Source organism: Stegodyphus dumicola, chromosome 11 (assembly GCF_044657685.1).
Source record: "Stegodyphus dumicola isolate Sdum_Otavi_A_Nest chromosome 11, ASM4465768v1".
Taxonomy (NCBI): Eukaryota; Metazoa; Arthropoda; class Arachnida; order Araneae; family Eresidae; genus Stegodyphus; species Stegodyphus dumicola.
In genome coordinates this window covers 106159140-106186457 of record NC_140778.1, presented here as the reverse complement: position 1 = coordinate 106186457, position 27318 = coordinate 106159140, and the positions used below count along the sequence as shown (strand labels likewise).

The following is a 27318-nucleotide window of genomic DNA, read 5'->3' as shown; positions in this document are numbered from 1 at the left end:
TTTCTGTTTAGTTTTTGGTAAATATTGGTCTCTGGATAAAAAGTACAGTATTATAATGAATATTTTCATTTAAAAAGATCATGTTATATTACCAATTCGTCTCGAAATGCATCAAGATGCGAAAAGTAAATCTTTAAATCAGCAGCAGGAAAGCAACTCAACGCAATAGCACCGTGAATGTAAATTTTGTATTGGTGTATTGAATTAAGTGGTATGTATACGTTTTATCCTATCTGTATAAATCGGTAATTTTTTATGTTCACGTGTATATTTAAGTTCATGTATTCTTTCCATTATATGTATACTGTTTACTAAAATCAAGATTTTTTATGTATATTTCATTCAATTTGTATACTAACCTTAGTTATCGATGAACCTAAATCTTCCTCTGGGGCATGGTTAATTCATATTGTACGAGGTTCTTCACTCGTAGGTTTCTCATTTATTCAGGAAATATATTTTCGAAATTCCAAAATAGGAAGCACATTAATTAACGGTATTTGTCCATTTTAACATATTTCTTTATCTGTTGTCCGCTGTAGATGTTATATTTAATATATTCCCAAATACGAGACTAAATTAAAAAATACAATGTGTTCCTGTTTTTAACCATAAATAAAGATAACGAAATTTCTTTTGAAGGTAGGTCAGCCGGTATATATTCTTACAGGCTACTTTGATGGACAGAAGTTTTGTGATTTTATGAGATAGTATCAGGGTGGAGGTTACTGACGGTTTCATGCTGGAAATTTTCTTAATATATGTGAATCAGTTACTGATTATGATGAACAATGGCTGTGTTAATAGAATTTGTATTATGCTACGCATATGAAAAAGTAAATGAATGCCAAAATTAGATTTTGCAAAGCTTTCTTTAGGGACAAATGGTAGAATCTTTGAAAATACATTGACTTTCCAAGTATTTTTGATTGTGTGAAGGCTTTATATAACTAGTGATTGTCTGAAGGTTTTATATAACTAAAAAGAAATTGCACCCTGCACTGGTCTACCGAGAAAATATTGCCATTTATAAATGCTTCATTCTTACATGCAGACTATACAAGGTCTGTGTGCTTAACAGTTCTGTTAGTCAAGAAAATGTAACTAATTTTTAAAATATGTCTATATGCTAATTCTACAAAAAGTAAACTTTTTGCATTTTTTGCTTCTTTTCTTTGATATAAATTTGATTTCCGTTGTTCCAAGTTATTTCAGTATTCTGTAATTAATTCATTTCTGACTTATACACTAATATTTAGCAATATGAGTGGTATTACAGATATGTGATGTATTTTGGCTTACCAGAAAACCCATTGGTGAAAGTGCATTTTTTTACTCGCTAGTATCTAATAGTGGTTTTAAAAATTGTATTAACTATAAAGTTAACAACTGTATTGTATTAAGCATAATAAGTAAAACGTAGCTTGACAAACAATGTTTAAGCACTTCAAGAAAACATCAGCTGATTAACTATGCTGCTTACAGATAAGAGGAAGAGTATATTAACTGCTTCCCCTAGAAATTTTTTTGAAAAAAATTGCAAAAAATCATCAAATTTTTTATTTTATTATTAAATACACTGAAACGAAACAAATTAAAATATGCAGGTTTTAAGTTGAATTTTTAATTTTTTGAAGGTGTAAATGCATTTAATTTTAATATTAGTTTACTATCCCGAGTTATCTCGGACAAACGAAAACAAGTAAAATATTAGTTTTTAAAACAAAGGACAACACAAAGTGATACCTGACATTCTGTACACTGGGATTCGGTCTCTTTTCTTACTGACCGCTGGAATCTCTTGTACGGGAGCACAGAGTACACTGTGTCCTTAGATTTGAATCCCCCCCAAGCTCTTCATAATCAGTATCTGAAAAATCATCGCTTTGCTGTCTTACATCATCACCATTATTTTACTTTTTTTCAATGGAAGTATTCTTCATATTTTATTAATCCACAAGCCGACATATACTATACAATAGGAAACACGTAACCAGTCCCGCCAAAAGAACCACACAACCAACAAAACTGCAAACTGCCAATCAAAGCTAAATATTTCCTTTCATTTCCTCAAGGCCGAGTAAAACCGTGATAAAACAAATCATACTAACAAATTCTGCTTTGCCCGAGTTTTCCCGGAATTAGATATACTAAATGTTATTCTTTGGTTAATTTTACTTTATTGTAAAGTAGTATTCTATTGCTATGCTGAAAAAAATCCCAAGTTGTGAAGAAACATTTTTATTTATCAAAGTATGGTAAAAATGAGATAAGTAATTAATATACACATGTGAATAAACTGTATATTGTACTATATAACAATATATTGATGTAAAATAAAATTTAATACAAATCAAGTAATCAATTAAACATTTTCGAATCTTCATAAAAAACATTCTGCAACTGTCTGCAGTAGATTAAAGCAGTTGAGGTCAAATAAGGTTTAATAGCAAAAATTTTGCTGAAGATCAATAGGGGTGGATACAAAATATATAGTGTAATATGAGGCATTAATAAAGGCTAAAAATTGAAACATTCTGTGATCCACCAAATGTGATTAGTACCTGTACCATATTTCCAGAAAAGAATTTTTTTCATAAAATTCAAACCATAATTAGCATCATGTGATACTTAATGGTTATGTGATGTTTGATTTTATCTGGCAAGGTTTAATAATTTCTTTTTGTTTGTTTATTCTAGGAATGGGTGTCCACAAAGAAATATGCGTTGGCTTAAATAAAGGCCATAAAGTTACAAAAAATGTTGTAAAACAGAGACCATCAAGAAGGAAAGGTGTAAGTTAATTTTAGTAAATTGTATATTAAGTAAGACCCAAAATATCTGTTGGCTGTTTTTGTAAGGAATTATGATAAAAGTTCCATGTAATGTTTATTGCAGGTCTTAACAAAACATACCCGTTTCATCAGAGACATTGTCCGTGAAGTTTGTGGTTTTGCACCATACGAAAAACGAGCAATGGAATTGTTAAGAGTTTCAAAAGATAAAAGGGCGCTGAAATTCATCAAGAAAAGGGTAAATGTTTTATTTGTATATAAATGAATCTTGCTTTAAATTCCATAGTTAGTAATTAATTTTAAGCAACAGAAGCTATTCAGAATTGGAAGCAAACTTGTGAATTATTTCTGCTGTTCTTTGCATTTTAAAATATATTGTGTTGGTCTGAATATAAGCTGCACACTTTATCCATACTTCAGTTGTGAAAAATAAGGATGCTGCTTATATTTGCGACCTTGTAAAGAGCGAATTTTACATATGTTTAAAAAGTAATTTATATCTCATTTTGAAAGGGTGAATATGCAACTGTAACATTTTAGAAACTGGCCGCATTGTTAAGATAAGGTACTGGTAATGTTAAGTAGTTACAGCATTATCAAAAGTTAATAAATATGGCAAACAATTGTAACCTAGATTTTTTTCAATAATGTTATGATAAAACGAAGTTACTGGTATTTATCTACCTCCTATGTTTTCATGAATTGGGAAATGGTAACTGGTATTTTCTTTTCATCATTAGCGTATATGTGGAGATTTTTTGGGGGGGGTCTCTCTTTGTTCCTTCAAATTTTAGAGTTTAACTTTTATTTGAGCCAGTATGTTATTTTAAACTACTTGTTAAGTGCCATGAAGCAGGAAAAATGTTTCACATCATCAAAGGTTCAGTTTTAATTAAACATGTAAGGTATGTTATGTAATATGAAGGAATAGCTATAAGAAAAGTGTAATTTATAAGTATTTTGGATTTAGCGTCATATAAAATATAGCTGTTTCTGACATTTGTGATGACATAAATCAATTTGTATTTTAGAAAATCGTCTATTTTAGTTTCAGCATTTGTGTCATGAATGGCAAATTAAGAACATCAGAAAATCTGGGGAATAATTTTGTTCGACTTCTGAGTTATGTTTTATTGAGCACTGTTTCATATGCATATTTATTTCTTTGTTACTGTCCTCAAGCTAATTTTTTTAATTATAATAGAATCTTGTTTTGTAAATTTTTTGTGTTCAACATGAATACCTTTGGTTTTTGATGGCTGTGATGAATTACTTGCCCTCACAGATTATCTGTGGTGATTCAGTATATTTCTGAGCTAATTCATGAATGGAAACTTCATATGCCTAAACATCTGTTGGATGTTGCTGAAAAATATGATGCTTTTATTATTTAAGTAAAATAATGCAAAGTACAGTGGTATCTCAGTATATGTGTCATTTCAATGTGAAATTTTTTGTGTGGTATGACTCAAGTTTGATGAGTCATGTCTGCATGCACTACTTTTGTTGAATCTTCCGAGACAATGCCATGATTTCTCATACCATCAGTATTCTTGTTTAACTATTCAGTAAGTATTCTGAATATTAACATTTTTTTCCCCACAATTTTTTTGTAAATTCATGAACAGTGAGTTTAGAAAAGTTAATGAGAAGAGTCAAGTATCGAAGAAAATTGTTATGATTGCAGAGGTGATAAAAGAATAGTTGAAAAGAATGAGCACTGCAGACATATTTGGGATTTGGCTACTATAGTGGTGTGTATGATTGAAAAACAGAGGCTTTGATTTAACCGTCATAAAAGGGATGAAATCAATTGCTAAACAAAGATGAAGAATGTTAGAGCATGTTGAAAATTTGCTTTTTGATCTGGATAATAGAAGAACCATTAGTATATATTTCACCTATTGCATTTGTATTTTAATATTAAATAGTGTTACAATAATCATAATAATATTTTTGTGTAAGAACAATACTTTCCCTTTATTCCTCGTTGAAAAAGTTTGCTTTATTTCTTATTGAAAAAGTATCTGGAATGGTTTAATGAAGTCTTCCGTGTACCTGTGTATTTGAATCTTCTGAGCATTAACTTATTTTATGAATGTATATTGTCTATCGTTAAGTCAATAATTATGGAGCTAAGTGTCAGGTCTGCAAGAAAGTAATTTCATTTTTTAGTTTAAACTGTTTTTTCTTCACAAAAATGAACTTTAGTCAAGTATCTTCCATTCATGGTAAATTCATGATTCTGTACTTAATTTCTTGTCTTTATCAGCAAAGAACTCTAGACTGTTTTTAATCCAAATTAATTAAAAATGTAATATTGTTAGAAATAGATATTGTAAAAAAATAGTAAACAATGCTATATTTGTAATTTGAGGTCGTCGTAATTGCTGAAATTTTTACCATTCAAGAAGCATTTCTTAAACTTCGAAATAAATGATAATATAATGCTGTAAGGTTGGAACTATGTGGGGATTGGACATGAGTTTCCAGCCGAGCTCTGGTAATTTCATACGTGTTTCTTAAAGATGTGTGAGGCTTTGCATTGTTATGGTGGAACACAATTCTTTTACTATTGCTAATTTTGGACTCTTGTTTCATTGCTTCCTCCAATTTCATAAGTTGTTAGCAGTAAATACATGAGTTGATCAATAATTTGGTTGCTTAGAAACAGTTCAAAATACACAGCATGATGTAATCCCACCAAATTCATGGCATAATCTTTCTTTGAAGCAGCAGTTTAGCTTTCGATATGATTTGTGCTGATTCGTTCATGTTTGGACCATGGTTTTTTTCGATTAATGTTTTTTGTGACCAATCCATTTTTAATCATGATTAATAATTTGTTTTAAAAAGAATCGATTGCTTTACGTTTTAAAATGCATATTGCAAATATTGATTCTTTGTGTTAAGTGAATTACTTTCAACTCATTCGTAACCCAAATATCGAGCTTTTTAATGAGCCCAAGACATTTTGTGTGATTTTCAGATGTTGCATGTGATACAGTTAACCTTTTTCTAAATTCTTGCACAGTTATACAACAATTAGATTATGTTATGGCTTTAATTTTGTCTTCGTCATTTTTAGATCAGATGTTGGTCATCTCTAGAAAGAAAATTTTTTTTAAACCAATTCTGACACGTGATCTATTGAGCAGTTGACAATATAAACTTCACATATCTCTTTGGACTTCAGCCATTGTTTTGCTTGTATAAAAATAAGAAAGTAAAATATATCTAAAATGTTTATTTTTTCATCTTATGTTAAATTTGACTGCAAACTCATAGACTCCAACTACTACGGATTCTCCGTAGTTTTTACGGAAATTAATGATAAACTACGAGCTACGAAAAGTATGGGGAAAACTATGGATTTTACAGAAACAAAGTAAGAGAACCAGTACACAAAATGGAACCAGCTAATTCATCCGATGATTAGCTGAATACTCGTGTCATCATATATCACGTGTTGAGTGCATTGCTGGTTTTTAAGAATAGCCAATCATAGATCGGTAACTCCAATTGTTAATGACTTGTCAATAGTTCTCCCGCAACATTTGGTCTCTCAGGTTCGTTGCTGCTGCGTGTTTAGCTTGCCTTCGGCTCCATTACTTGGGTGACAGCGAGAACTTAGCGTGTGTCTTGTGAACTGGGATTCAGTCTTCAGAATTTCCATGCATTAAAGCATCTGTAATTTCTGCGAATCACGCAAACTGCAGTGTATGCAACAAAGACTTCTCAGTTGCACATGGCGGAAAAGATGACTGTAAACGGCATGTTTTTTCTCAAAAACATATAGAACTTGGCACTGTAAAATCTAAAGAAATAACAAATTTCTTAATAAAAGATGACGAAACAGGTCCTATGGAAGCCAAATGCTATTTTGTTCGATTTTTAATTGACACAATCTACCACTTTCTGTTTCGGATCATTCCAAAGAGCTTTTCAAAGCAATGTTTCCGGATTCTGCCATATCAAAATTTTAGCTGCGGTCATACCAAAACTGCCACTATTGTGAAAACACTTGCAGAAAGTACTGTTGCCAATATTATAAAATCAGTATGCAATACATTGTTTTCTCCAAGTACTGATGGAAGTAATGATAACAAACTGTATCCATTGATTATAACATATTACAGTAAAGAAAAGGGAGTGATAATTACGTCATTGATTTCTATTTTAGAGTGCACGAATAATACCAAAGAAGGTATTTTTAATTGTATAAATGAAAACTTTAAAAGCAAAGGTTTAGAATGGAAAAATTACTTATCATTATCTTCAGATAATGCTAGTAATATGATTGGAAAGTTTAAAGGTGTAGCATCGTTTATCAAAATGCATCAACCAAGTATAATCATCCGAGGTTGTCCATGCCACCTCTCGCATGTAGCTGCAAAAGGGCTACTGAAAAATTAATTGGCTCAGAAATCGAAGGCTGATCTTTGGAATATGGTAACAGGTAGTTTGGCGACATTTTGGTAAGGCGATAAAGGTTACTAGGTAGGACTTTAGCAATAATCTGAGAAGTACACAGTTCGAATCACAGATTATTTTGTCTTGGAGAAATGAGAGATCATGAGACATGTCATGTGACATTTTCTGGGAAATTCCGATTGTGATTTTAGCTAATAAGCACCCAGGTAACAGTGAGAATGAAGGAAAGAGATTACAGAACATTAAAAAAAAAGTTACGATCACCTACCATCAGATTGTACTTGTTATTTTTGAAAAATACTTTGCCTTTTTATAACAGTAAATATTAATTTGCAACAAGCTCCTTTTATTTACATAAATTGAGAAGAGAACTTGTTGAACTTTTAATGAATTTATTTGTTAGATTCCTAAAACCATCAGTAATTTCTAAAGAAAATGAAGATTTTACTCTAACATCTCTTTCATTTCAAGAGTGTAGTAAACAAAAAGAAAATTAAAATTTAGTGATTGGTGTGGAAACAAGAGAGTAGATTTAAAAAAATTCCAAGTTGAATGAAAGTGAAGTAAAATCGTTTTTCGATTATGTGCAAGTCTTTTTTGTAACTGCATGTTCTTATACAATAGAAATTTTCACTAAGTGATCCATTTCTAAAACATGCTGAAGTTGCTGACATCAACTTGAGGACTGAAGTTCCATTTTCATCTGTTTACTTGATGAATACTTTTCCATCCCTTATTGATGAAAAATATCTTAATCAAGTGTAAATTGAATTTTCCATGTATCAAGTAGATGATTTGAAAGAAATTGTAGATTTGCATATTGAAATAGCATGGGAAGAAATAGCCAAATTAAAAAATATGAATGGGTGTATTAAATACAAAGTATTGCCTACTGTAATGCTTGCATTCAAATGCAGCTTGCGAAAGAATAAAACTCTCAAAGCAGTTTTGATTGAAAAAATAAGTATGCAGGCAAATGAAGAACTGTGTTATAAAAAACATTCTCAAAATCAGAACTTGAGCTTGCTAAGCATGCTACATATAAATCTTTGCATTTGTAAATTATAAGTATTTTTTTAATACTGTGTATTACTCTTGGTTATTTAAAATAAATTTCTTCTGACCCGGTTATTTAAAATAAATTTCCTCTGACCCTTGTAGCAATTTGGTTATTTTTTACTGCGGAAATCAAATCCAGAATAAAGGTATATGATTTATGGATTTTGATTTTTTTCTGATTAGTAGTGATTTAAAATACTTGCTTTTTTCATATAATAGTAAATTTAGTGATATACATGCTTGAGGAATTAAATATGCATATAATTTACAAGGCATATTTTTAATTATTCAGTTTTATATGATTTTAAATGTAACAAAATTGATAACAATTAATTAAAAATTATGAATGGTTAATTAAAACATGTGTTACATACACATTTTCAAAGTTGTGAAAATGTCGTTCGCGCATTGACTACTGACAAGTTCTGCTGCAGGGTGGAGTCTATGCAACATTTTTAAAAAAATACACAGAATTTATATATCAGTCTAAAAGTGTCAGAAGTGTGTCATCTGCCAAATATCAAATTCTGCACTTTACCCCCTGTTTGTTTACCGAAACTACGAAATTACTTTTTTTCCAACCCAATATATATCAAAGTTCTAAAATATGTTAGTATCCTACTTATTTGTTAGAACATATGTGTTTATCTCTGCAGTACGTTTTTCACTCACCAATAATTAAATTGTGTTAGAATAAATTTCCTATCTTCAGTTTTAGAATTTGTTGTTATTTAAATTATACATTAAGCAGTGTAAGGCAGGATAGTTTGTTTTTAATCCAAATTAATTTAAATGCTATATTGTTAGAAATGGGGGTACTACTTTGGTAGACGTTGCAGGGATTTTGTCTCCCCCCTTTTTTTCTGGGGGGACAAGCGATACGGCTTATGGTAAACCCATTGCTGGACAAGTTATTTATGGTAACTTATACTTTGTTGTCATTTTATTTTAAAAATAAAGCATTTTATTATACATAAATTCTGTATTTTAAATATTATTTATGGCTTCTAAATATTAAAAATCAATTTAATTTTGCATTTTTATTTAAAATAAAAATTTTATTGTTTGATATTTTGTATAATTTATGGTGTGGATGATGTAATCAGTGACATCACCTTGCTTTAAAAGTAATTGGGTTTAATATCTATAAATTTAATCTAATGTTTTAAACATTATTTATGGCTGTTAAATATTAAAATGCAATTTTTTTAATGATTTTATTATGCATGATTATTTAAATAATTTTAATTCTGGTTGTGAAGTAATCAGCTTCGATATTGGTTACTGAATATTTGTGCATTACTGCACCATTTTTAAATTTTATTATTCATCTCTTCGAATTCCTTAGATTTCATAAGAAATGGATATGTCCCTTTCCAAGATTAATGTTGTTATTGGTAAGTACCAATAATTATTGGTATCGGAATCAAAAAAAATTGTCCTTTGAGACCTTATTTTGGCCAACCTGGCTTTCCTAATCAAAGATTTATATATAAATTGCTACAAGGGTCAGAGGAAATTTATTTTAAATTTTTGGAGGAGACTTCGCTAATATCTTCTTCAATGAAGTGCGAGAAATGTGGATCACAGATGAAGATCGTTAGAACAGCCAATTCTGAGGACAGCCATATATGGTATTGTGGTCACAGTGGAAGAAATAACTGCTGTAATGGTAGAAAAAAAAAGTATTAGACATTCCTCCCTTTTTTACCGGCAATAAACTAATTGCTGTCATCTTAGCTCTAGTGTATGAAGCGTTCTTATTTACTTACTTTAAAGTATTTGAATTTAAGTGATATTTTAATTCTTTTAAACATTGGTATGATGGTTTTTAATTTGATATTTAATTTATGTAATATTTTAATCCAATTAAACATTGGCACAATGTTTTTATATTCAACAAAAAAAATCCATTATTTTTAACTATATTTTTTTAAAGTTTCGAATACTGTTCTATGCTTAAAATAACATAAAAACAGCGTTTTTCAAGATGGCTGACGATTGTAAAATCTGTGCGACCAGTCTACCAAAGTAGAACCGAAATGGGTTTTGTAAGAAATCATTAAAATGATGCTATAATTGATCTCTTATTATGTCATTTGTCTATCTGCTAGTTAAGTATATGTGCACATTGTCTTTCATGGACTTTTGTTCTTTTAATTGCTGTGATGAATTACTTGCCCTCACAGATTATATGTGTTGATTGAAAAAATTTCTGAGCTAATAATTTTATATAAAATGTTCTTTAAATAAGATATATAAAATTGTAATGAAATACAGTTTGTGTAACATGATCTCAGAAACGTAACGAATCTTTACTCATTACAGTTTTAAGTGTGTATAATGTCTGCATACTATTTAAATATATTTGCATTTTGGCTTATGGACTTTTTCATTCTTTTATTGCTGTGATGAATTACTTGCCCTCACAGATTATGTGTGTTGATTGAAAGAATTTCTGAGCTCATGTTATGTTATGGCAACCTCATTTCAAAAGAAATCTTAACTAAAATTCATAAATTAATTTTATAATGCATGATTTAGGTTATTGAACTATTTATACTGTAAATTTTATGTATATGTCTATTGTATCCTGCAATTTTCTTAGACTTTGTTGTTGAATAAGTAGGGAAAGAAAGCTTTTAGTTATCCAAGTATGAAAATGAAACCAATAATTAGTGTTGCATTGCAGTTTTAAGTGTGTATAATGTCCGCATACTATTTAAGTACAGGGTTATCCAAATTAAACTTCCCCAACTCAGAGGCCTGTGCAGAGTGTTGTATGGGTCATACATAATGTGATGAAATTTTAAATTCCACGAACATGTCGAATAATTGCATCTTTCAGATGTGCCCAAGGTTGCTGGGTGTTCTCGGTAGATCCGATCCTTTAAGAATCCCCATAACCAAGAGTCGCGCGGTGTGAGATCAGGCGAGCGGGGAGGCCAAGCTGTAGGGAAGCAGCGGCTGATCGCACGTGCATTGGTAAAAGTTGCCCGTAACACCTGTTGAACGCCACGAAGAATATGGGGAGGTGCACCATCCTGCATAAATATCGTGTCCTGGAGGTGGCCACGTTGTTGCAGTTCAGGGATCACAAACGTTGTCAACATGTCCTGATACCGTGTTCCTGTGACAGAGCAGGTTTTGAACCCTGTTGGAGTCACCTCTTCAAAAAAATAAGGCCCAATGATGAATGTTGCAGTGAAACCGCACCATACAGTCACCTTTGGAGGGTTCAAAGGCACTTGATGGATTATGCGCGGGTTTTCACTTGCCCAAATGCGGCAGTTGTGCGTATTCACTTGACCATTCAGGTGAAAATGGTCCTTATCCATCCAAAGGATGTTTCACGTCCAAGCAGCATCGAGTTCCATTCTGGCAAGAAACTGCAACGCAAATGTTTCCTGAACTACAGGATCTCCGTCAGACAGTTGATGACGACTATGGATTTTGTAAGGAAAATAACCGAGGATTCGACACATCACACGCCAGATGGTCGTATAGGACATATCAACACCACGAGAAACAGTTGGCACACTGACAACACCCTGTATCGATTGGCTAGTGGGGTCCACGACCGCCAAAGCAACGTCTTCTACGCATGCAGATTCCACAACCTGACATCCTCTACCTGGTAAAATTCCCAGCTGCCCCGTTCTTTCGAACTTCTTCAACATGTCTCGTAGAGGTCGTGGTGTCATTGATCCTCGACGTAAGATCTTCAGCCAACGGAATGCTCTTATCACAGCACAGGAGTTCTCGTCATTCTGGTAGAAAAGTTTCACTAACAGAGCTTTGTCTTTCAAAGTCGCCTTTGTGCATCAGCGAGCTGGAAACAATTGCCTGTGCAAGGTCTGTCTTCCACTTTTGTAGGGCTCGTCTTTTGGATATGTTGCGCAGAAGCTTTATTTCTGCAAATCATGTTGCTGCAATATGCACATTAATAGTGTTGCAGCGCCACCTATCGCAACTTCTTATACTAATTTTTTTGTGTCTAATAAATCTCGAGCGCATGATCTGAACTATCACATTATGACCCATACAAAACTCTGCACAGGCCTCTGAGTTGAGGAAGTTTAATTTGGATAACTCTGTATATTTGCAATTTTGGCTTATGGTCTTTTTCATTCTTTTATTGCTGTGATGAATTACTTGCCCTCACAGATTATGTGTGTTGATTGAAAGAATTTCTGAGCTCATTTTATGTTATGGCAATCTCATTTCAAAAGAAATCTTAACTAAAATTCATAAATTAATTTTATAATGCATGATTTAGGTTATTGAACTATTTATACTGTAAATTTTATGTATATGTCTTATTGTATCCTGTAATTTTCTTAGACTTTGTTGTTGAATAAGTAGGGAAAGAAAGCTTTAGCTATCCAAGTATGAAAAGGAAACCAATAATTAGTGTAGCATATAATATTGTAAATCAAAATTAACTTTGGTGAATCTTTACATTATGGTAACTTGGCGAAAATTTGGCGACCAACCCTGCTACAGCAACCTGCTAGTTTTGTTTTGGACGCCATTTTGTTCTCACGAAGTAAAGGCATTTTTTTTAACTCAACATTTTTTCCAGCAATCTGCTAGCCGAATTACGTTTATACTAGAACTTTTATGGAACATAAATGCTTAATCATGACGAAGATTAGGTGCGAAATTGGGAGAAAGTGCAGAATCGCAAAACGCTTCCCGCGTTTTTAAGAATCGCACATACACTGTATCCATGTACATGCCAACCTATTTTCACTTAAAAAAAATCCCAGAATTGCACAAAAATGGCATTGCGCACGCTCTTGACTTTATCCATGTACACATCGACCTATTTTCACTTAAAAAGTCAAAGATAATTGACAAAAATCCAATTCTCCTTACTCTTGTAAAAAGCGCCAAACAAATAAGTGGGCGATTCTGCACTTTAGCAGCGAAATTGTTTCTAAGTGCTTATTAGCTAAAATCACGATCGGAATTTTCCGGAAAATGTCACATGACATGTCTCATGATCTCTCATTTCTCTGAGACAAAATAATCTGTGATTCGAATTGTGTAGTTCTCAGATTGTTCAGATCCTACCTAGTAACCTTTATTGCCTTACCAAAATGTTGCCAAACTACCTGTTACCATATTCTAAAGATTATCCTTAACTTTAAACATTTGCTCTAATTTCATAAAAAAAATTTAAATGAGTATAGTAGACTAGCAGTTCAGTTCAAATAAAATTTTATAAGAAAAATTACCTAAAAATTATTAATGAATGGCAGAAAGGAATATGGTCGATTATGTTTCATTATTTCAAAAAATTTCATGTGTTGCTGGAAAACATGTTTTAGTAAATGTTAAAAATTAAAAACAGATTCTGCGATTTATCAGCAGACTTGGCAGCTGGACAAATCTCTATTTATTGTATTGAGAGCGGCTTTGTTTGATGTCTGTTTATTCAGACTACCCATATTATCAGCCAAAATGTATAATATAACCGTATTGAAAATTTTTGAAATAGCAGCAACTTCACAGTAATTCACTGTTTGGCTGTATATTTTGAGGTATTGATAATGATGGACGTTCGATAATAGATTAATAGTGTAGTCGAATTGAGAGAGAACTTAATTTGACTTAGATGTTAAAAATGTTCTTAGATTTTATCAATTCATTTCTGTTTCATGTGTCATTAAGTTAGATTCAAAGTTAATAATTTCTACACTTACTTTTATTTACTAATATTGCATTTTTAAAATCCCATTTTATGGGCCATGATGATAAAAACTTGCCCTCTCTGAAAAAAAAAAGTGCTGATTAGTTATCTGAGCCCAGATATGATTCCAAATTCATGTTTTTACATAGAGAAAAAAAAACTTTTAATGTGTGTGTGTGTTAAAAATTTGGTTATCAGTTATATGTGTTATGTTTTGGTGGGGGAAATTGTAGTGATCACGAAACTTGCATCAAATGACCTCACTTTGATGAATTTCTCCTTGGGTTATTTGAAATCTAAGATGTACGCATCCAGTCCTGGAGTTTTTATTAGTCCTTTACAATGCTTTTATGCCTGGACTAACAAATAAACCACCAAAAAAAATTAGTAATTCTTATCAGATTATAACAGACCCCCTTATTTTGGAAGTTAAGGATTAGATTATTAATAGAAATTCTAAAATTAATGCATCATTTTGATGATTTATCAGTCAGGTTTTTTATGCTGTTAGTCAGTATTAATTTTTCACATATGTGCCAAATTTTAAATATAATAGTCTTAAAATTTTAAAATCTATTGAAGTAAAAGCATTAGGTTTAATAAAGGGAATATGTTCTAATTTTGATGCATTTTTAGTTGCCACGGCTAAAAGATTAGCCGTATCCATTACAATTTCATTTGCACATATAATGTTTTTAGTCTGAAAAGTACTGCCATTTAAATGATTAGAAAGTTGTAACCAAATACAAGATTTGCAAAAGCGTTTAATATTATTTTATATTTTTATATTGTGACGAGTCAGAAAGGTCGCAAACTCAGTTTAAACATCTAACTAGTGTTTTGTTATGATTCTTCAAGTTTTATTATTCAGGCTTTCATCATTGTATAAAACTGATATTTCCAGTTGTTATCAGTGTCCTCTGTTATTGATTGAATCAGGAAATTACTTTCTAATAGCATCAAAGCGAAGAATTTGTTCTCAGTAAACTAGCAGGAGAAAAATAACAGTGGATTGCAAAAAATAATAATAATTCAAAATTTTCATGTCAGATTGAAAGGTTTGATTGATTAGATTATTGCACAAAAGTTAACAGATTGTTGATTATTAAAGTGATGAAATTGCATCAGAAAAAAAGAGTGTTTTCCTATCTGTTTCCAATATTACAAGAATTGCACCTGCCACAGTTAAGTCAAATTGCATGTACTCAAAGTACTCAAATTGCAAGTAATATTTGGGTGATAAAATTTAATTGTGCATTCTAAGACATAATTATCGGTACTTAGAAACTGTAATGACCATAGAGCGCAATTTGGCAATTTCTTATGGATGAAAATTTAAAAGTTAACTTAGCATGTGCAAGTTAGTGGTTTTCATACCTTTTTTAGAGATATCAATATTTATTTATTTATTTTTTCCAAGATTCGTAAACAATATCAACATACAGAAAAGCATACTTTAGCAATTAAAATACAAATTTGAATTTTAAATAAGAATTATTGTCGTACATTAAAAAATCGCACATTTTTCTTCAAATCGTTCTGAAACTTTTTTTTTTTTCTTTTCGAGTTATTCTTCTCCCAAAGTGCACAGTGATCTATTTTCACTTTTAAAAAAATCGGAATTAAAGACTCGGCTTAGTGCCGAATATTCGACAACAGCGGCTATCTAAAAAACTCATTTCATCATTGTTCCCTTTAGAAAATTTTAGGAAAAATTCTGTATTACTGCCAAACTTTTACCATACTTTCTTTCATTGCTGGTGAATTCCACAGGCTCATAAACTAAGGCAAAAAATATCATGATTTGTGTATAAAAAACCGTAGGAACTTGGAATATAACAAAATAGAATACATATGAAAATGGCAGTGTTGAATGACTGAAACAATTATTATTAGCATTGCTGTCGGAATAATGGTTATGTGCATGTTTGCTCGAGTTAAGCAATTTCTGAAAATTTAGCTACTTCCAATAAGATGGTTGCAATAGTACGTAAGAACCTAATTATTATAATAGTAATAAAAAATATTGTACATCATGCTATGTTCATTATGTATATTTGTTAAGATGTACATGAAACATGCATGTTTTCAAGAAATGACAGCATGTTTTACTGCAATTTTCAAAATAAAGTGCTGTGTAGGTAAAGTTCTATATTATGCAGTGCTACAGCTTGGAGTTTTATTGCAATAAAAGATTGTTTTTTATTAAATGTTATAATTGTCATTTGCTTTGCAAAATCATACTTGTATTACATATGAAAACAGCTTGCATACTACTTAAGCTGATTCTCATTGCCGTTTTAAAAATTGATCTGTTGCCTAATAAACATGATCTTTTTTTGGCATTCATATGGTTTCAGTGAGTCATGGTATGCAAAATAAATGGTTGCTACAAGATATATAATTTGTTCTTATTGTACAAATATTTTATCTTGTCGCATACACATAATACTGAGTTAAATTTCCAAATGTTCACTTTAGACTTGAAATTCATTTGCATTTCTTAATAACATTTTAGTGAAAAGTATCCATTCCACAGTCTGTAAATCAATTACTTTGAACAAAAGTCAACGTTTGTTCCAATTCCTAAAAATGTTCAAGAACAATTTGATTTCTGTTTTGTGAGTAAATTATTTCACCAATTATTTGGTAATGATAGTTGAGTTTCATTGATGTGTATGTATGAATGTTGTGTTGCATTTTACTTATGCTGGATCATAGCCACTTTAAAAATTGATCTATCATTTAATAATAAGATCTACCTCAAAGCACTTGCAAGTAGTGCCAGTGTGTGAAATCAATAATTGCTGCAAAATACATATTTTATCACTTATGACACGTAATTCTTAAAATATGCATGTTTTAATCCTGAATGTAAATCTAAATGCTACCACAGCTTTTTATTCAAATTTTAATATTAAAATTATTTAATATTTAATTTTTGTAAAAGTACTTAATGTGTAGTGTCTAGTTTTGTAGGTGGAATAAAACTGTAAAATAAATTGCTTACGTTGTCAGTGCAGTCGTACCCCGCAATAATAAACTCGAAACTTTTTACCATCCAGTTTTGTATAATTTTATTTTGCACTGTTTTAGTCAACTTTCAGGAGTGTCAAAATCAGAGATGACAGGTATAATATCTTTATTTGAAACGTTTTTGGTATTTTTCAAGGATTTCTTCAAGTTTTGATGAACAGTTACTAGCCGTTAAAATCAACCAAGTTCAGGATATTAAGATCCACATTACATCCATGAAGGAAAACTTATCTTCAACTCCACTTTTCTCTGTTATAAATAAAAGCTATTCAAAATAAATGGGTGTAACAAAGTTTACATTACTTTCATTACCGTTAAAAACAGGCATAAAATAAGGCAGGGGGCATCTATTAATAAAGCTAGTTTATTTATAGTGTGGTATAAACCTTGTTCTACAATTTTGATTAATTATTGCTGTGCTTGTTCATGCTAGTGTTAAGATAACAAAATTGGGTACTTTTCTGTTTTGCCGGCGCAAACGATAAAGTCGCCAATAATGGTACAACTAATGCCAAACAGAATATCTTCGCTGGTAATACGCCTCATTTTCAAAACAAATCGCAGCCATTTCTTACGAGATTGTTTCTTTCAATTGGCATGTGATTACATAGAATATTTACAAAGATAATTAGTAAATTTTGTGCCCTAAGACCATTTGCAGTAATTAAGTCAATTAGGATGCAATCACACCGCTCACTGGAAGGCGAAAATATAGAAAAGGCAAAATCAAGGGTTAAATTCATCAATTCTAATGAGAATGCTCTAGAAAAGTAAAGCATTGCAGTTTGACATAATTTCTCAGTAAGCTATTCATACAAATTGAAATAATTCTTGTATTCCAAATTAAGATTTAACTCAAAATTAATGTTGATAATTACTGAGAGGTCAGTGATACGAACCGGCAAATCAGGATGTTGAACCATGATAGCATAGTAAATTCTTAAATTAATGTCTTTTTACAAATTTATTGGCTTTTTAAAAAATTCTTAGAACAAACATTTGTTAACATTTTTTATGTGCATACTGTATGTTGTCGCTAGCGAGATTTGCGCCGCCGAAACGGAAAAGTACCCAAAATTGTAGTATATGCTAGCATTGCATATAAGAATGTATAGAAATATCTTTGAAGTGTAATTTTATGTAGAGAAAGAAAATGAGGTCATTTTTTATATGTTTTTCTTTTAGCTTCATATCAGTTCTTTTTTTCTGTTTCAGTTGGGTACTCACTTAAGAGCAAAAAGGAAGCGTGATGAATTGTCCAATGTTTTGACTGCCCAGAGAAAGGCTGCTGCCCACAGAGAAAAGGAAGGAAAATAAATACATGTTGTTGAAATAAAAGACTGTATTTATATGTGATTGTTTCTTTGTTTTTCCCCTTTCTTATACCGTTTATGGGAATCTAATCCCTTAATTTTTTTTAAACTGTGGACATTTATTTTTCATACTAGTTGCTTTTTAGCAAAATTCTAGTTGCATTTGATATAGCTGAACCACAGAATTTTTTTATATCATGCAAAAAATAATTCCATGTCTACATAGTAATAAATAAAACATGTTTTGTGTAGATTGAGTAAACAATTTTATTTTCTAGAATACAAACAGTTTCCTTTGAAATGTTGGTAATTTTAGTTAAAAAATTAAAATTAACATCATCAGCCATACAGGCTTTCAATGATGATAGTATGCATTATTATATGTATATACATGTAATTAAAGTATTTTATCTCTAAAATTGAAACAAAAAATTTTGAGAAAACTTAAATTTCTAAAGAATGTATTTATGTTTTTTAAATGACAAAAAGCAGCTTTTTTCATTTCTTACATAAGATGAGTTCTAAAATAACTTTTAATTGTATTTAGCTGTATCTGTCATAATTTGTTGAAGTAGTGAACTAAATGTTTTTATTTGTCCGTTGAAATCGTGGACTGTTCTAGCCTTTTTTTTATTATTATTTTTTATTATTCCGCATTTTTGATGCTGCGTGAAAAATTCATACTAAAAAATTGAATAAATGTTAAAATGCATGACATAATAATTAAATTTAATAATTTAATTTTTATCTGTTAACTGGGTATGACGAAATTTTTCGTCATGCTGGGAAGACTATTTCAATGGTTGTGATGAAATGTTTCATCATGCTGGGAAGACTATTTCAATGGTTATGGCGAAATGTTTCGTCATGCTGGAAAGACTATTTCAATGGGCATGACGAAATTTTTCTTACATTTTTTTGCAATCTGTCACTTCACCGTTGTTCAAGAAAAATCGATCAATGGAAACACTTTTCTGCTCATAAATTGTGATAACACTCCTAATTTGCACAACTTAATTTCATTTTAGTCTGCATTTCAGTATTTTACATATTAGTAATAGCTTGTTGATTTGAATAATTGTTAGTTTTTTATAAATATGGCTAAAAATTATTGTGAAGCAGAAAATAATTTTTGAATTGTCTGAAAGTGACGATGAAATATTGCCCGGGAGGTTTGGTAAACAACATCGAATTCTTAGAATAAGTACCAGTTTGGAAGAAAGCGATAACGACTTCTTTACTGATGGTCCGGACGAAAAATCAAAGGGTGATGATGTTATAGACCAAAATACTCAACCGACATCAGCTGAATGGAAATGTGAAAGAATATTGCGATCGCCTTTCCAGTTTTTATCTCGATCTAGACTTGCATTGAAGGACCTGAAATAAAGGATTGCCTTTTTTATTTCGAGAAATTTATTGATGAGAATTTTGTAGAACTTATTGTTGAACAATCAAACAAATACGTCGGACAGTTTTTTGTCAAAAATACTTCCATGAAACCGCGTTCAAGATGTTTCTCGTGGGTTGACTGAGAGATGAGAGTATTTATTTTTTTACTAATTTTGCAAGGAATAAATAGGAAAACCTTATCAGCTTCATTTAACAAAGCGAGAAAGTCTGGGGATTCCATTTTTTTATAAACTATGTCAGAAAAAAGATTCCAACAAAACCTACAAAATCGATTCCATTTTGAACTATTTGAGAAACAAATTCAAGTTGTTATATGTACCAGATAAGGAAATATCTGTAGATGAGTCTCTTTTGCTATGAAAAGGAAGACTGTTCTTGGAAACAGTACATTCCATCGAAAAGAAATCGATTTGGTGTTAAATTGTATAAGATATGTGAATGTAAATCCGGATACATAAGTAATTTCATTATATATACAGGTAAAGACGTGCTGTATGGTTCAAACTATCCAGAAGAACAGGGACCAAATCGTATTGTTTTTGAATTGTGCCACGATTTGTTGGATAAGGGATATATGCTATATCTCGATAATTGGTATACTAGTACTGATCTAGCTGAGAAGATGTGCAGAAGAAAAACCGATGTTGTAGGAACAATGCGAAAAAATAGAAAGGGAATACCATCTGATATCAAAAATTGTGTTTTGAAAAAAGATGAACATATTGGCATATATGAAAATATGGGAGGAATTGATCTTGCCGACGGACAAATGAAAACTTATGATATCGCTAGAAACTAAGTAAAAAAGTATTGCTATAAGATATTTTTACATGCACTAGACGTGGTGTGTTTGAATGCATATCTTTTATACAAGAAAGATGGCGGTCACCTAGATAGGCTTCATTTCCTTATCGAAACTGTAGAAAAAGGTGTTGAAAATTATAGAGACGGATTGCAGTTGCCATCTACTAGTACAGGATGATCATCTTTGACACCAAAACCACCTCGACTCTTTGAAAGACATTTTCAGACTATATACCATCCGACTCTTCAAGAGTAAATGTAACGAGGAGATGCAAATTATGCTATTCCAAAGGTCTTAGGAAAGAATCGAGATTTTGGTGTCCCGACTACAGTGTTGCTTTGTGTATGCCGCATTGCTTTAGGGAATATCATACGAAATAATTGTTTACATTCGTTCAATTAATTTGTTTTTCTGGATTAAAAATGTTTAATTTTAATATTTAATATCATTAAATATTTTAAAACGATTTTCTTTTATTCATTCCTTGCGATGTGCCGAAATTACTGCAAAGGAGTCTCCATTGTGAAACGATTTTACTGAAAGCTTATTCCCCAGTTAACAGGTTAACAGTGGTTTTCTAAGAAGTTTTTTAGGGGAGAGAGGAGTAAGGCAGTAAACAAGGTTTAATATCTAAATTATACATCATCACCTCCCATAATATTTTAATAAACTGAATTTTAAAAAAAATTTAAACATTTATGGTGGTCAACTTTGTTGTTTCTTTTAAAGTGTATTCTAAACAGTGAAAGAGATGTTGGTATCTCTCCCTTTTTTTTTAACAAAGGACTATTTTAATTTTTTATTGTGAGTTTACATTATGCTTTGGTCTTCATGAAAATAAACGCTTGCATTCCATTTCATATCCAGTATTTTCAGTTTTCTAGAGACAACATTGCATGAAAATATAACTAAGGAATGGTTGCTATTTCAGAAGTGTATATTGTAAGATTACATGTACGGAAATAAGAGAGATACCAAAAAAGACTTCTAGTATGGGTTCTTTTCCCAGTTCAGAAGCATCTGGAAGATTTCTGAAGACAGGTGATGCTTTTCAAGAGAACAGAAGAGTTTTTTTTTTTTTTTGCAAGTACTCTTCTGAGTAATGTTAAAATAGAAGGAGGGAGAAAAGGTCTGAACAAAAGTATTTATTAGTCAGCCAAGAAGATTCAGATCAAGGCTTTCATCATTGGAAAAAAAATAAGGCTGACTTATCTTTCATACAGAGTAGAAAACCACTTCTAAAATTCCTATGTGCAAGTGTTTTAACCTTCATGACAGTTATCAAATGGAAACACGCAGACTTCCAGGCTAAACTAATTAGAAGCATTCAAATCTGAATCACTGAAAGCCATGGTGAAGTATATGAATTCCTTAAATATGCTAGTATGGAATATTCTGAAGATGACATGGCTGCGCAGTGCATTTTGCAATTGAGATGAAAATGTTTCGCTGGAAGCTTTGTCTCTCCAGGTTTTCCTCAAAAACCTGATTTTTGGTAAGTTAGCCAATCAAATATCCTAAAAGCGAAAATTCCCAGGAATATTTCTTTCGATGCACTGTAAAGAGGGAAGGTTCTGACAATTTTTATCGCCCCCCTCCCCCGTTTGGTTACAAGATTGCTAAAAGTCTGAGGATGCTCTTATCTGTGGGAAGTTATTAATATTTGAATGCAGGGCCAAGATAATCACTTTTGGCACTTTCAGGAGCAAAAATTTTAACCGCTTTCAAAAATTCATTGTACTCCCTGGAGAAAGCCTTTGACACAGGGATGGGAGGGGTTTCTTTGCTGTCTGATCTTCCGTCAAAGGCTTATTTCTTAGGGGAGAAAGGCATGTTATAATCGATTTTTAACGTTTAGTTATTAGTAAAATAAAATTTTTGTGTTCAGTTATCTACTGAAATTGCATACAAGAAGTGCCGAAGCTGTCTTATCTACGACTCCAGTGAGCTCCGAATATATCAAAGATTTACCTCAGGCATCGAGAAGTCCGGAAGCCGGACTCTAATGTTACCCGGCACAGTATGCAATTTGTAAGCTCTGTTCCTAAATGTGTAGTGTGTTTAGTCTATGCAGCATGTATAATGTTTCTAAAACACGGCAAACCAGAAGTCCTCTTTTGTGGTTATTAATGGGGAAAGAGAGATGGGACAGCTTCGAATCACCTGCGTCAAAATAGGGGTGACTTTTAAGAGCTAAGCATGGCAAAATTACACCAGAGCGACCAATGGTGAACCTTTGGTGTTGCGCCCGCCTTTACCTGTAACTCTAGCAATTTTTACGGCCAACATTGAAGCCATGAAAGTATTGTGGTCGACTGGTCGGAAAGTGAGTCTATAGAGCGAAGCATCTGGTGGGAAAGGAAACGTATACATTCAAGACCGAGCTCAGAACTAATCTGCGCTGTATTACAGCATTCGGATTGTTTGGAAGATTCGCTTCGTAGGAGAAAATGCAGGAACATTTGGAGCAGCAGTTCACTGCAAAATTGCCCGAACTGGATATTGCTTTCAGCGCCATTTTTAGATGATTGCAAAAGGTGCAGGCAGTTGCGATGCGTGCTCTCCAAGGCATTTCAGATCGAGATTTCCTGCGCTACTTAGGGACTATGGCACCAACCTTAAATCACTGCACTGAATTTCAAGGATCTTCGTTTGACGAATATTGCGTTTATTTGGACATAATGGTAATAAAACGATTTTGTCCGAATTACACTCATTTCTTTTGGGGCAGACCAGGGGCGTAGCTAGAGGGGGCATCTGTTCCCGGGCGCAGAATCCAAGGGGCGCCAAACTGATGTTACGGCATTTTAGAATTAAATGTTTTCCATCCTTGGCAAGCAGTAGGGAGCGCGAAATCTTCAGTTGTCCCTGGGCGCAGAAAACCCTAGCTACGACTCTGGGGCAGACATTCAATAAGAATCTAAATTACTGCTTTGCGGCCATATCTTCTACACTTACGAACTGCTATGCAGTAATTTTTGAGGACAAAAAGGAATTTCTCACATTTCGGAATCCGGTCAGAATAATGATTTGTCTTACAAACACTTTTAATGCTAGAGCTGGGCTCCAGTGAATTCTTATTGAATTCCGAACATTAAGTTTGAGCACCTTTGAGGGCTATAATCTTTTTTACAAGTTTCTATTTACCTACAAATTGTATTGTCTTGATTATGGAAGCAAATTCTTATGCTTTTTCTTAATGAACTTAGTACCAAAAGTTTGAAAATTTTCATCATTCAACTCATTCCGGTAAATTTCGTTTCATCTTTTCTGAGTTTTCGACGTTAATTGAGAAACAATAAAAAGAAATGGATAGCTTGAGTTTGTAAAAAAAGGTGGGGAAGACAAAGTGTAATTTTAGTTTGTAAAAAGTAGCGGAAACTACATTAATTGTATAAGTATTTGTGGGACCAACGCGACAGTTTGTTAAAATGAGCACCCCTTAAAATAAGCGTACAAAGCTGCACAACACCTGTAGTTCTTGTGTATAACCAAAATCTGTTTACAACCATGCGCTAATAGGTATAAAAAAAATATCCTTTTTCACGAGTTTTCATGAAGTGCTAGAGTCGTTTAAAACAAAACACTGAATAAAATCCGATGAACTTCAATACGCCTCTACGTAGGGTCTTATAGGCAACAGTCTACTTGACTAGACATTAAATGTAGAACAAAATTTTAAGCTGGGAGCATTTACGATTAAATTTAATCTGATAATCCACGATTTCCTAGCGTTTAATAACGCGTTTAAATTTCGATTACAGCTTACCACATTTGAACAGCTATTTCGCTGGCGCGGTTTACCATTAGCAATTCCTCAAACTCAGCTAATTCTGAGCTTACCTCCTTTTTTTCGTTCACTCACTACAGTTCCAAATAAGTTCCTTCTGATCTTTCCACTACAGTTGGGATAAAAAAAAAATCTGAAAGCTTTTAGATTTTATATTACGCCCAAACGGGCGTTTTTGGAACGTTTTGTGTGTTACCTTTATTTATAAATAAACTCATGAATACTGTACAAAATATGAAATAGATAATAAAACAAATTCCAAATTTCGGCTTCTAGATGCCCATGTTCCGGTGGAGACTTTCGTTATTCAAAATTTGATGGCTCTAGGTACTTTTGTTTTCACAATGCGAGAAACATATCTACATTTATGCATTCTTCACTGTTTAATTTATTTAAATATAATACAGGGCTCTAATATTTGGTGGCAACAATTAAAAAACTGATTCGCTGTTTATAGTGAATCAAAGCAAGATGCCAAAACGAAACTAATAGCCCTTCTGGACAAATTGGCCCTTTGAGCTAATGACTTGTCACTTAAACTCAAACTAAATTCACAAAAGAAATATTCAGTTCACAGCCAAATTTTCCACTGATACTGCAGTTCAGTATTATGTAGAAGTATGGAGGGAATTTGTCATCATTTTACTGGGATTCTCGTTGGAATAACGATTTCTCTGTGTGTGTGATAATGCAAACCCTCGAGGGCTATCTGCCTAAGGGGAGGGATGCCTTCGTGGAGGACGTTCTAAGGGAAACTAGCTCGTATACACGTTACACATGGGGAAAACCACGAAAACGCCCATGCAGCCAGCCCGTTCGCGGGATTCGAACCTCGTACCAAACTATTAGTGTTCAGCGACTTTACTGCTCGGCCGCTGGTGGGCCTAATGATTTCTCTGAAAATCCGTTTTAGATTACCAGCTTTGGTGAATTCTAGCTGAATCATCAAGATTTCACCTCCTTGAAGAAAATTTATAATGTATAATTTCAAATAAGAATTTTCATGGTAATATTATCAATTATACTTGTGATTAGCCATATATGTCTTAATTTTTTAGAAGAATTTTGAGGGTGTCGGCTGTCATTGCTGGGGGTGAGACTTTTTTTTTATTTTTATTTTTATTTATTTATTTTTTTTTATTATTATTATTTTACAAAATATTCATCGAGAAATCTAGAAAGATATCAGAAACGAGTTTCTTAACTGAGGTCAATAATCATTTGACTATGGGTAGAAGATAAATTTTATCTAATCTGAGAAATTTCGACATACATTTTCAAGTTTAAGAGATATATATCGAAAATGACGCAGTGTTTGCACGTTTTCCATTGCAATGTGAATAGCGATTTTGAGGGAAGGAAAAATTTGGTGATATGCTATCCCTATTGACGTCGTATAATAAATAAAACTCCTTTTATTCGAAATAATCAGGTGAACAATTTCAGATATGTCGATTTTCGTAAAAGATAGAAATATATCCTTTTTTTCCTTTATTCTAAAAAAAATTATTTTTCAATTCATTTTTGCATATGTTAAGCCTTTAAGCATTTTTATTAAACCTTTCGTTTTCATTTAAATCAATGAAGAACAAAATATATGCGAGAGTAATCTTAAAATTATTATTACAGTTATAATGTTTAAGGAATTAACCTAGGATACATACATGAAGTTGAGAAAATTCACGATGAAAATTAATAATTATGTATATCAAGTATACGAGTGCATAAAGAACAGATTATCCGAACCTGTAGCGACTTGAACGGATAGTTGGATACACAATGAAAAATTTTATTTCAGTCTCCGCGCCGCCCAATCTGAAAATACAGTTGTGAAAATATAATTTCTTGCATTTCATTTCTTAAAAATGCATTTTAATAAAAGTAATAAGTTTATAATTTTAATATAAGCTTATAAATAATAAACTTTAATAATTAAGTTTATAAATGTATATACTAATTATATTATTATAATTATTACACAAATTTATGAGCTAACATTTTCAATTAAAAAGCAATTCTATTTCAGGTACGTTATCTACAGCATTAGAAAAATCTTTTATTAATTATAATATTATATTTTAATTTGCATCAGTTAGGTATCTTAAATAAGTGCTTTACAATTGCTTTGCTAATTAAGCAGTTATAGATGTATTAAGTTCGAAAGATAAATTAATATTCTTAGGTTATTTGAATAATCTGAAAACTGGTTATGAATGAGACTCCGAATGTAAATTAAACATTTTATGTTTTCCACAGTGGCAACATTTGCTAAGATCAGGTAATATGTCTAAGCGTAATATAACGATCCAAAAACTTTAGAAAAGTTATACTAGAGACATTTAACATCAAAACCGAAATTTATTATTGTTTTAGTGAACTTCTTTTATATGCTGCCATGTCACAAATATTTAGGCAGAAAAATAACTGCTTCACAGCATTTAACTGTTAGATTTCAGTGCTAGATATGCTTTGGTCATAAAGGTAACAATTTCCCTCTCCTTTCCGTTTGTAAGCAGACGATATTACATAAACCGCTTAAAACTTGATATGTAAGATCTTCCGCTTAAAACTTTCCAAATTTAAATGCGAGAATTATCACTTGCAACAAACAATACACACCTTTCTCTTTACTCGAAGGCTCACCAGTGGCCTAGCGATAAAATCGCTGAACACTGGTAGTTCAACCTGTGTTCGATTCTAGGAGAAAGGACTGTGTGACATGGGTAAGAGCCTCGAATCTTAGAAAGTCCTTCTTGAAGGTATTCCTCTACTTAGGCAGATAGCCCTTGAGTACTTTGCCATAATCAAATTAAAACAAACTAAACCTAACCTTTTCCCAAAAAAAGTGGCAGTTCCCTCTACAAATCGGTCTGATATTCCGATTTGCAATTTGAATTTGAAACTGTGATAGTCTGGAATTTTGAGTTCGACTAATTAATATTTTATTGCATCTTAAAAAAGGAAATGTTGGATTA

The 27318-nt window shown here is 31.9% G+C and overlaps 1 protein-coding gene across 1 annotated transcript; it reads left to right on the top strand.

Moving 5' to 3' along the window:
- The first annotated feature begins 152 nt into the window (after nt 1–152).
- On the top strand, nt 153–18373 carry RpL36 (ribosomal protein L36). Its single transcript, XM_035350594.2, has 4 exons — nt 153–211; nt 2701–2795; nt 2899–3033; nt 18238–18373. The coding sequence occupies exons 2-4, from the start codon at nt 2703–2705 to the stop codon at nt 18337–18339; spliced, it is 330 nt and encodes a 109-aa protein (XP_035206485.1). The 5' UTR covers nt 153–211; nt 2701–2702; the 3' UTR covers nt 18340–18373.
- The last annotated feature ends 8945 nt before the right edge of the window (nt 18374–27318 follow it).